Source organism: Diplotaxodon limnothrissa, linkage group LG18 (genome assembly GCF_057381915.1).
Source record: "Diplotaxodon limnothrissa isolate DT_005_m linkage group LG18, D_limnothrissa_male_GT1.1, whole genome shotgun sequence".
Lineage (NCBI taxonomy): Eukaryota > Metazoa > Chordata > Actinopteri > Cichliformes > Cichlidae > Diplotaxodon > Diplotaxodon limnothrissa.
In genome coordinates this window covers 1,564,162-1,576,329 of record NC_140613.1, presented here as the reverse complement: position 1 = coordinate 1,576,329, position 12,168 = coordinate 1,564,162, and the positions used below count along the sequence as shown (strand labels likewise).

At 42.8% G+C, this 12,168-nt stretch overlaps 2 protein-coding genes across 2 annotated transcripts in view; one reads left to right on the top strand and one right to left on the bottom strand.

Moving 5' to 3' along the window:
* LOC146612739 (uncharacterized) overlaps positions 1-12,168 on the top strand; it is a 485,503-nt gene that overhangs the window by 25,063 nt on the left and 448,272 nt on the right. The gene's annotated exons all lie outside the window — the stretch shown is intronic.
* LOC146612750 (uncharacterized) lies at positions 5,149-10,835 on the bottom strand. The gene is made up of 3 exons (XM_085377457.1): positions 10,636-10,835; positions 6,015-6,477; positions 5,149-5,927 (listed from the first exon to the last, which is right to left on the bottom strand). The coding sequence occupies exons 1-3, from the start codon at positions 10,805-10,807 to the stop codon at positions 5,294-5,296; spliced, it is 1,269 nt and encodes a 422-aa protein (XP_085233583.1). The 5' UTR covers positions 10,808-10,835; the 3' UTR covers positions 5,149-5,293.

Genomic DNA, 12,168 nt, shown 5'->3' with positions numbered 1-12,168 from the left:
GTCCAGTTTTCTGTGTGTTGACCACCAACCTTTAAATCAGGCCGTTAGCGTCGTTTCAGTCCAGAATCGGTTCAGGAGCTGGGTGTGGAGACGGGGTCAACCCTCGTGTTCAAATTTGACAGATTTAAACATTTTATCTCTAAAAGAAATGTCGCATGAGCATCAAGACGTCTAAAGAATGTCTGTTTAAATTGATCTGAGCTTCCATGTCTTTGTCCACAAAGAGGACTTCAACACACAAAATGTTTTAGTCTACATACAATTTTGTGTGTTTTTATCCAACATTCGTACACTCTTGGTGTTCCTAGTCAAAGATGACCGGTCATTACAAATGAATGGAGCAGACACCAGTTGGTGTAAATGAGTTCAGGTACATCCCCGTTTCTCAGATGGACATAGCAACACACATCGTTTGGGTTTCCTGGCAACCACCATAGGAACATTTGGCAATAGAGCCTCTTTTGCTTGGGAACAACTGTGTTGGTCGTTCTCACAGACAGCTGTGACAGATGTTTTTGAGGCCTTGCTCACAGATCACTGTGTGGCAGCACCGTGGCTGGTCGAGTGAGTGGTGAGGAGGCGAGAGGCCAGGAAATACAAAGTGAGGAAGTGTTAGAAGCTGAAAATGGCACGAAATATCATCCAGACCAAGAAATGATGAGGAGAAATTCAGTGAGAAGAGAATGACCACGGTGATGGTGCTGTCACAGAGTGGGAACTTCTCCCCACTTAAAAGTTAAGCTTTCAGCTGAAAGTCTCATCAGAATGACCACAGACAAAAGTATCAAGGATGTGGGACACGTAAAAACCAGCTTGAAGGGAAAGCAGATTTACAGAGACAACTGCAACGAGATAAGCCTGAAAGAAACCAAAGCACATGTGAGTCTTTTGATTTTTGGTGTTGTGCACAGAAAGTCATTCACCAACAGTTTACGGGATACAGAGTAAAGTCGGAGGTAAAGACCAGGCTGTCGACAACAAGGTAAGCTGGCAGTGATCAGAGAGGTTTGGAGCCTATATCAAAAACGTCGCAGTGGACGAGAATCGGGTGGCTTTAGGGGATGCTGCCCCTTCAAACAGTGTAATTATTCATACTCCTGGCAAATTTTGACTTAGTTACTTTTATTCAACCAGCAAGTTTTGTTTTGTTTTTCGTGACACAGGCATCTCCCAAAAGATAAGATGACGTACAAGAGGCATCACTGTGGGAAAAAATATTTCTCAGCTTTTATTTACATTTGAGCAAAAAGTGTCATGTCCAGAATTATTCATACCCTTCTCACTATTCTATAGAAAAGCCTTTATTGGCTATTACAGCAATCAAACGCTTCCTATAATTGCCGACCAGCTTGTCTCCACAGGTGTTTTTGCCCGTTCATCTTTAGCAATGAGCTCCAAATCTTTCAGGCTGGAGCGTCTTGTTGCCATCACCCTGATCTTTAGCTCCCTCCACAGATTCTCAGCTGGATTCAAGTCAGGACTCTGGCTGGGCCACTCCAAAGCATTAATGTTTTTGTCTGCTAACCATTTCTTCACCACGTTTGCTGTGTGTTTTGGGTCAGTGTTGTGCTGTTTCTCTGCAGACTGCCTGATGTTGTTGAGAATCTTCATGTATTGCTCTTTTTTTTCATGGTGCCGTTTACTGTGATTAGGTTCCCTGGTCCATTTTCTGAATAGCACCTCCATAGCATCAGGTTCCCACCACCATGTTTGACAGTGGGGATGGTGTTCTTTGGGATGAAAGCTTCTCCTTTCTTTGTCCAGACGCCTTATCTGAATCGTGTGTCGTATCTGAAGAAGTGGCGTCCTCCTTGATCTGCATCCTTGGAACCCAGCAGTGTGCAGTGTCTGTTGGACTGTCTGCTTCGAGACATTGGCTGTGTCCCAATTCAGCGACCGCACGCTTTGTAGTACGCATTTGTAGACCGATTACGTCACAGCGACGCGACGAAGGGTGTCCCAATTCGAAGTGTACTCCAAATGCGGTCGACAAATGTGCAGTTCATTTCCCCAAATTTGAAGTGTGGGCTGTATCCCAATTCAGGGTCTGCAGCCTTAAAAGACACCATGCTGAGAACTGGCTTTGGACTTTCAAGTACAACATTATACCAACAACTTCAGATGAGACATCCTTACTGGTGTAACATTTTCTCAGCGAATGTTTGCTTTTCCCGTTACATGGTGGTGGTAATACACAGCACTTTTATGTTTTTATTCTGAGTGGTGGGTGTGAAGATATCTTGCCAGTTGCCCGGCAGCTCCCTTCGAAGTGAAGAGGGGATGTTATGCGTCAGGTTCTGGGGGACGCGTTTTGGGGGGAAGGGCTGGGGTATGTTTTCATTTCCTCCTTGGGATGATGAATCCTGCTATGTTTAGAAGGAGAAGGGCTGAATCAAATTCAAAGATCTTTATATAGATGGAAAATTTGCATCATTTAATCAGCTTAAGCAAAAGTTCAATTTACCGCCTTCACATTTTTACCGTTACCTACAAATCAGGCATTTTATGCAATCCAATATGAAGAATTACCAAGATGTTCCACATGAACATTTTTTAATGTGCTCCTGAGCCCTCCTTACTCCAATCGTTTGATTTACACTATTGTACATTTGTTTGATGACAGCATTGAAGTGCAGACTACAAGGATAAGAGACGCTTGGAGGGAGAAATTGGTTATAGAAATATCAGAATCAATGTGGGACAAATGCTTATCAAAGATTCATTCCTGCTCTGTTAACAGCAGACATCAGTTAATACAATTTAAAATTGTCCATCGGCTACATTACTCCAAGGTTCTACACAAAATTTATCCTTCAACTTCCCCATATGTGACAGATGTAAAGTATCAGAGAGCACATTGGCTCACGCTTCCTGGCATTGACCAACTTCTGGTCCTAAATATTTGATTGGTACTCTAAAGCTTACGGGATCTCCATCTCACCCAATCCAGAAATTGCAGTTTTTGACTGTGCACGTTCCAGATTATGGATACTTGTAGTTTCTAATCTCTCTTTTTTTTTGTCCTTCTCTATTGATTATTATTGTGCTATTTCTTGTCCTATTATCTCAGCACTTGAGCTGTATTTGTTTGTTGATGGGTTTCTATGCTGGAAAAATTAAAATAAAATATTGAAAAAAATTGGCAAAAACATTCAAATGTACCTGTTTTAAGATTTCAGTGTTTTTAAAAAAGATAAAGTGAGCTATCAACAGAACGCAAAAAATTTCATGCTGTCACTTAAAAAGAGATTAACTGACATCAGGCAACACTTTACTATGCAATACCACTTTTCTACCACAAGATGGTGCAGTGACTATTTAACCAGGTAATTCATTAAGAGAAAATCTTGTTCACAGTGTCGGAGAAAAGACAAACCCTCCTGAGTAATGCAGATGAAGCTTTCTGTTCACCTGAAGAGACTGGTATCTTTATTTACTCTTTAGAGGTTTTCACAACACAGCATACACGAAATACAAATGACTGTTGTGGAAGCTGCTAATGTCAGTACGGCTTGAAATATCCATGAAAACTATGTGAGTTCCTCATCTTACGCCCGGGAACATGAAGTAGAACAAAAGAACAGCCAGAAGATGCTGACGACCAAAGATGAATGGCTCTTCAGATCTGATCTGCTGCAGTGAGAGTCTGCTGCGACGCCCACAGTGACAGGAAACACCAAAACTGTGTACAAAAACACACTTCTGCACACTGCTCAGCTCCACTGGGGGCGACATCATCCAGTAGGCGGGGCTCTCCTTCTGCACTGTGTTCAACCATTGTGTCAATAATAAGTGCTGCTGTGAAGAGAACAATTCTCAGACTGAATGTTGAACATCAGCTAGTTTCTCCTGTTGATTTAAACCTTGTTGTACAGATGGAACATTGGCTGTGGATTATTCTTGCTGCTCTTTTCTTTGGTGAGATACAAACATCAACATGTTTCCTCTGCTTAAATAAATGTGTGAGTCTGATTAATGGTGAGTTTTTAATCATGTTTATTGATCCATGTCTTCCTCTGCATGTTCTGTTCTTCCTCAGAGTGTAAAGGAGAAGACAAAGTGATCCAGGAACAAGGAGATGTCATTGCTGCTGAAGGAGACACAGTTACACTTGGATGTACTTTTGCAAGTCAAACAACACCCACCTTGTTCTGGTACAAACAAGAAGTAAACGCTTACCCAAAATATATCTTGCGGAAATTTCTCTCTGGAGCAACAGATAAAGCCCCAGAGTTCCAGGAGGACAGATTTGATGCTGAAATCAACAAGACATCAGTTCCTCTGAAGATCCAGAAGCTTCAGCTGTCTGACTCTGCTGTGTACTACTGTGCTCTGCAGCCCACAGTGACAGGAAACAGCAAAACTCTGTACAAAAACCTTTGGAGCAAAGACAACAGAATACTCCACAACATCCACTAGAGGGAGCCACACACTGTTAAACCTCTGATTCTTGTGTCATTGGACTGATGACAAAGACAACAGAGAAATGAAGCAGTAAAGATCAGAGACAGAGACAGAGCTGCTGTGGAAGCACAAAACTATTAGAAGAAAAATAACTTTATTTATAAAGAACATTTTCTAACAATGTCGAACATTTACAGTTTGTTTGTCTTCTGAAGAAACAGAAACAAAACTGCTTCAGCTGTCAGATATCACCACTCCGACATCTGAGCTCATAACCCACAAACAACTGAGACACAGTAAAAAAGAATAACAGATATTTCAATCAGAGTCAGATATCGTCTCGTATCCTCTGGTTTTCAACAACACTCAGAATCCAAAGTGATGGAGGTAAAGTTTGTGCGACTCCGTCACAGGAGAAAATCTCAAAGGCTGCAGATGAAGACCATCAGCTGACAAAATGCTCCTCCGCTTTTTTAATATTTGAATGTATTGTTATAAATTTACACAGTTGTAATAATATGACAAAGAAACTGCTGTAGAAAATCACTGAAAACATGCTGAACTCAAAGGTTGATTATAGCGTTATTAGAAAAGTTACAAAACCCTTCTTCCAGAATCGCAAAGAAATCTCCCAAAACTAGAAACTCCCTGAAATTCAAAAGGTCAAAAGAACGTTATCACAGATATAGCAGCAGAAATGAGCATCCTCTGAAGGGTGGTGCTGGCCTTCCTTAGTGATCGGGTGAGGAGGTCAACTGTTCATGAGGGACTTCTTACAAAAAAAAGAAAAATGAACAGATATTATCAGAACAAATGCTGCCAATCAGAATAGTTGTTGGAGTAGTGTAAAGGTGTTTGAAATACGGTTTTCCCCACAAAACTTTCAGCACTACGACTTCTGCTGTTTGTGGGTCTTCATGTGCAACGACAAATGATGACTCTGGCGGAACATTTTCCCACAGGTTTTACAGTGATACGGTTTCTCTCCCGTGTGGATAGTTTTGTGGGTTTTAAGTGACGTTGACTGAGTAAATCTTTCCCCGCAGGTCTCACAAACATACGGTTTCTCTCCTGTGTGCGTTCTCATGTGGCGCAGAAGGTTAGAGCGTGTAGTGAAGGTTTTCCCACATGCTTGGCAAGGATGAGGCCTCTCTCCTGTGTGGCTCTTGGTGTGGATTTTAAGCGATCCTGACGTTGTAAATCTTTCCCCGCAGGTCTTACAAACGTGAGGCTTTTCTCCTGTGTGGCATCGCATGTGGCTCAACAAATTACTACCTTGACTAAAGGTTTTTCCACACGTTGTGCAAGAATACGGCCTCTCACCGGTGTGGATTCGCTGGTGGGCCATCAAATGACCACTTTGATTGAAAGACTTCCCGCATGTTTTACAAGAGTATGGCCTCTCGCCGGTGTGGATTCTCATGTGGTTCATCAAATCACGGCGTTGAACAAAGGTTTTCTCACACGTTTTGCAAGAATGAATCTTCTCTCCCGTGTGAGTTTTTGTGTGACGCAACAAAACACTCTTTTCACTAAAGGTTTTCTCACACGTTTTGCAGGTATGATGCTTCTCGCTTGTTTGCATTCTGTGACGTGTCCTCTTTTGAGACTTTTTCTTGAAGGCTTTTTTACATTTTCTTAAGGGAAAACCATCTCCTTTCAAAGGCTGTTTACCTGTATCAGTGTTACACTTATCAGCTGGCATGGGAGAGCTTTCTGTATCATTGCTCTGACTTCTGCTTCTATTTCCAGTCGAACCTGAATTGACATTCCTGCTTCCTTCCCGATCTTGGCTCTCAGCTACAGCAGAGCTGTGAGCAGCGAGCTGGTCACTGTCTGGTTCTGCTTCACTCTGGTTGCTTTCCCTCCAAGTAACAGTCACCTTAAAAATGGTATCATTCTCTTCCTTCACTACAACCTGCTCGTCCTCCTGACTGCTGCACAGTTCCTGCTGTTCCTCTGTACTCTGAGGAGGTTCTGGTTCCTCCCGGTCCAGTCTGGAGCTCCTCTCCTGGTTACAAAGCTGCTGCTCAGGAAGAACCTCCTCCTTACAGATATGCTGCTGTGCAAGGTCTGGAAGGACAGAAAGAGACAAGAAAAATAAACAAACACTGTTATGACAATAGGACATCACCATATATTCCTATTACTTAGTCAGCGTGTCAATCACCGTTCATTGTAGCAAGTTAGGGTTTCAATCCCAGCTGTTGTGGCAGTGCAGAGTACTGAGAAGCAAGGTTTCTTTCACTTTGTAAAAATGGCTCCAAATTAATGGATGTCTACACTAATTCAGTATTTTGGACTAACAAAACCAAGATGCCCCCCTCCCAATGATGAAACTAACTGACCACCGACTCGTTTAGTAGTACTCAAATGTAAATTATTTTCCTGGTTCATTACAAACCACCAGTGCAGTGCTGTGAAATAAATGCACTGTGATTAACCGGGGTTTTTTCCACTGCCAACATGCAGGCCTCGTTACTGCCAGACCTGCTGAATGAAAAAAAAAGAAGAAGCCATCTGACAAAGTGATTCCAGCGAACCACAGCAAGAGCCAACGTGAACCTTCCTCAGAGGAGCCGGCCTACCAAAATCTCTTCAAGAGCACAGCAACAACTCATCCAGGATGTCACAGAAAAACAGAACAACACATAAAGAACTTAGCTCAATATTCAACAGCAAGACAGAATCTGGGAGACCAGACGAGACTAAAGTTGAACTTTCTGGAAGGTTTGAGTCCCGTTTTAAGTGATGTAAAACTAACACAACATTTCAAAAAAGAACGTCATAGCAACAGTCAAACATGGTGGTGGCAGTGTGATGCTGTGGGGCTGCTTTGCTTCTGGGTGACGACCAGAAAGCCCTGACGGAAAATCCCAGTCCGACTTCAAAGTCTTAAAGGATTTCCGCACCGTTGTAAACCTTCCAAATGCTGAACTGCAAAACTTTGGAACAGCTTTCTGCCTCCACTCTTGAGTCACTGGCCTTATGTAAGCATCTCCTCTTCATGTAATCTTTGTGTTTTGTCTTGATCTAATCAAAATGTAACTTTTAAAGAAAAAAAATTCTTAAACACAAAAAATATCAAACTTTTTTGAGTACAGTCGAAGGTCAAAGTCAAATAAAATTAAGATTTATATGGAATCTAAATTAAGGCAAAAAATGTACCTTTACTCTGTTTTCTTGGAAAAGTTTCTGACATTAAGTTTTTGTGCTGCTGAGAAGAGCACAAACATGAATTAATATTAATAATAATTCAGTGTCAAACTAACAACCCTCGGGCCCGTGGCTCAGAGTTTATTGGTTCATGTACAATTTTACTGACTTGTCAAAAAAGCTTTTATTTGCATATTTTAAAAATATTAATGCAATTTAATTGATACAATATTTTATATTATTTCACTTTTAATTTGAAAAATGTTATGAAAGCCTAGAAATGAATACGGTGGATTACACCCCACGCCCCCCTGCAGACTTAAATCTGGAGGCTGTGAGGACTTAATGTTGTTTATTCACACGCTGCTCCTGAATCTGTTTGTATTGCAGGTCTGTGTTTAGTTGCTAAAGTGGATGAAATGCTCGTGTTTACATCATTTAACACATCGGCGTGCAACAGAGCCGTGCATTAAACGAAGCATCAAAGCAAAGGTATGTATGTCTGTACCCATTACAGGTACTGTGCTGCAGTGGTTTGTATCATATCTATCTAATAGACTCCAGTTTGTGCATGTAAATGGAGAGTCCTCTTCACACACTGAGGTTAATTATGGAGTTCCACAGGGTTCAGTGCTAGGACCAATTCTGTTTACATTATACATGCTTCCCTTAGGCAGCATCATTAGAAGACATAGCATACATTTACACTGCTATGCAGATGACACCCAGCTCTATCTGTCCATGAAGCCAGATAACACACACCAATGAGTTAAACTGCAGGAATGTCTTAAAGACATAAAGACCTGGATGGCCGCTAACTTTCTGCTTCTTAATTCAGGCTGGACGACTGCAATTCATTATTATCAGGATGTCCAACAATCTCCCTGAAAAGCCTTCAGCTAATCCAAAATGCTGCAGCAAGAGTCCTGACAGGGACTAGAAAGAGAGAGCAGATTTCTCCTGTTTTGGCTTCCTGTTAAATCCAGAATTCAAAATCCTGCTCCTCACATACAAGGTCTTAAATAATCAGGCCCCATCTTATCTCAATGACCTTGTAGTACCATATCACCCTATTAGAGCACTTCGCTCTCGCTCTGCAGGCCTACTTGTTGTTCCTAGAGTATTTAAAAGTAGAATGGGAGGCAGAGCCTTCAGTTTTCAGGCCCCTCTTCTGTGGAACCAGCTTCCAGTTTGGATTCAGGAGACAGACACTATCTCTACTTTCAAGATTAGGCTTCAAACTTTCCTTTTTGCTAAAGCATATAGTTAGGGCTGGACCAGGTGACCCTGAATCCTCCCTTAGTTATGCTGCAATAGACGTAGGCTGCCGGGGGATTCCCATGATGCATTGGGTGTTTCTTCTTCACTCACTGTGTGTTAACAGACCTCTCTGCATTGAATCATTAGTTATTAATCTCTGCCTCTCTTCCACAGCATGTCTTTGTCCTGTCTTCCTCTCCTCACTCCTCACTGGTCTGCAGATGGCCCCGCCCCTCCCTGAGCCTGGTTCTGCTGGAGCTTTCTTCCTGTTAAAAGGGAGTTTTTCCTTCCCACTGTCGCCAAAGTGCTTGCTCAGGGGGTCATATGATTGTTGGGTTTTTCTCTGTATCTACTGTACAATATAAAGCGCCTTGAGGCAACTTTTGTTGTGATTTGGCGCTGTATAAATAAAAGGGAATTAAATTGAATTGAAGAAGGGCTCTAAAAAGATTTAAGAACTTGGAGGCCCCTAACATTCATTCACCAGCATGGTCACAGGGCGTCATCTGATTGCTGGAGTTTTTTCTGCACTACTGTAGAGTCTTTGCCTTACAGTATAAAGTGTCTTGATGCGGTTGCTGTTATTTAGCGCCATATACATTGAACTGAAATTAAAAATTGCTCTTTTGATCGTCTTATGTGTCCATTTTGGCGCTGGTTGATTATATTGATACCACTGTAACTCACACTGTGGATTTATTTTGCCCGAAAAATCGCTACAGAACAAACGTCACAGACTCACCTGTCCTGTGCAGCTTGATTTGGGGTTTCCAGGTGATATCCAGCAGTCTGCGCTGACGCTCCATCTCTTCCTCGTACTGCACAGGATCATTATCAACTTCAGGCTCCTCCTTCAGTCCCAGCTGCTCTCCCTGCTGACTGCTGCACAGTTCCTCCTGTTCCTCTTTAATCTGTGGAGCTTCTGGTTCCTCCTGCTCCACACTGGAGCTCCTCTCCTGGTTCCAGAGCTGCTGCTCAGGGAGAACCTCCTCCTCCTCCTCACAGACCTGCTGCTGTGGGACGTCTGGAGGACAGAAGAAAGAAGTCACAACCACAGAAACATTAACAGGACTTTACAGCATGACTGCGTCGCTCGTGTGTGAGAGTAAAGCCGTCCAGTCAGCTGTAAGTCACTGATCTCAGATCTGCATTTATTCAGACGAACATCTGGAAGGTAAAGCCCCCTCAGCACAGCAGCAGCACCGCACTGCCACTACAGTTCATAAATTCAATATTAGGTGTCACTGTGCCGAGCTGCACATTAAACTCTGTGTCACTTCTTTCAGTCGCGTCCGTGACTCTGAACAACAACATGGTGGACTTTGTTGTTCTCACACGTGTGTAAATGTGACCACAGGAACCGTGCACGTGCTGTGTACCACTTTAGCTTTTATGTGACATCATCACAAAGGGCCCGGGCGACCACTCTGACGTCACTGATGGAGAAATAAAAAAGACGTATTGTTATGACGTTAACACTGAACTCTTTACAGCTCTGCAGAAGAAGAAAGGAAACCAAGGAAAAACCTTTTCAGGCTAGATTACTGAGTTTAGAAGGTGCACCTGAACGCACCATCAAACACACGTTTCACCGCCAAACAAAAAGTTTTTCAAACGATTCACAGGATTGAGTGATGGATCCAGGTCAGAGAAAAGCTCAAATCCAGGCTGATTTCAGCGCCTGCTGTTTGAATGCAGCGCAGCGCAGTCCTGTCCTCTGTTTGCTCTTTGTTAGCTCACATCTCCAAAAAGTCCTCACAATCAGAAACGTCCCGCAGAGCTGTGATCAGGATCCTCCCTCAGAGGGACACTCACCTGTCCTGTGCAGCTTGATTTGGGGTTTCCAGGTGATATCCAGCAGTCTGCGCTGACGGTCGATCTCTTCCTCGTACTGGACGATCGTTTTTTCAAACTCCAAGAATATTTGTTCAGCAGCAGCAGTTAGTCGCTCGTTGATGAACTCTCTCAGATACTGAACTGAAGGCATCGTTGCTGCCGCGGCTCACACACTCAGCTCACACACTCAGCTCACACACTCAGCTCACACACTCAGCTCACACACTCAGCTCACACAACAACACAAAGCCTCCAAAAGTTCACGCTGGAACAACCATACTGCCGCCTTTTCATTGTTTACTTCCACCGGATGTCCCGCTCTGAAGTTCCGGCAGGAGGAGGATGTTCAAATACTTTGTTCCGCTTGGAATAAACGTCCTTCTTGCTTCCTAAAAACCTATTTAAATGTACCAAACAGAGCCATAAATACATAAACAGCGTGTTACTGCCACAGCTCACACACTCGGCTCACACACAGCACAACACACTTCTGGTTCAGTCCAAGTATTTCGCCGGTGCTTCCACCGGATATGACGCGGCGCTGCCCTCCGGAGACCGTTAACTGCGTCGACCTCTGAGCAGAAAATGAAAGATGAGATAAAAACAAAGAACAGACCAGTAAGAAACAATGATGACTGCTAAAAACAAGCGCGTCCATGCTCACAGGTGTACACACGGGTGCTCACACACTCAGCTCACACACAACACAACACGACACAACCGACCTCCTGCTGAAAAAAAGATTAGCGTCTCTCCCCCGTTTACTTCCGCCTGGTGCCACACGGTGAAGTTCCGGCAGAAGAGGAGAGTTGCCTTTTCGTTCCGCTTCGTAATGCTCGAACGTGTCTGTTTCTCTTGATCCCCAAACACTTTTATAACCACCATAAGTTTTCAGTTTCTGTTTTTCTCCGTTGCTGTGAGGGTCCATGCAGAGTGTATCCGGTCAAATTTCCACCAAAATCAGAAATAAATAAATAAACCAGCAGAGAGTTAGAGACCACAATCAAATTAGCTAAAATTCCACTGGTACTGAACGAGTTATTTCTGCTCATTATAAAGGAGAAAAGTAAAAAAAATAAAAGTCAGCCTGTTTATTGTATTTTGCTTTTATCTGTGTTTTTTACTTCAGAGGCAGCAGCAGGATCTATGACTGCTGTGCTTCTCTGACTGGGTGGACTGAGGTTTTCTGACGGTCCCAGATGATCTCCATCACCTTGCTGTTTTCATTTGTTGGAAATTAAAGTTTTGAAATAAACTCTGCCTGAATTAATTATCCAGTTGTTCATTATATTTGTTCATTAAGTGGGTCACAGATGGTACTATTGTTTCCATCCAGGTTTCTAAAAACCTTATCAGTGAGCTGCTGATTAAAGGAGCTGATGATGTGATTTTTAGCCTTTGAAAAATGAAAATGATAAGTTTGTGATGACCACATCTTTAAAGTCCTAGGACCTGGCGTCCACATATGTGGACATCACATTTTGGGTTATTTAAACCAAAATACTCAATTTT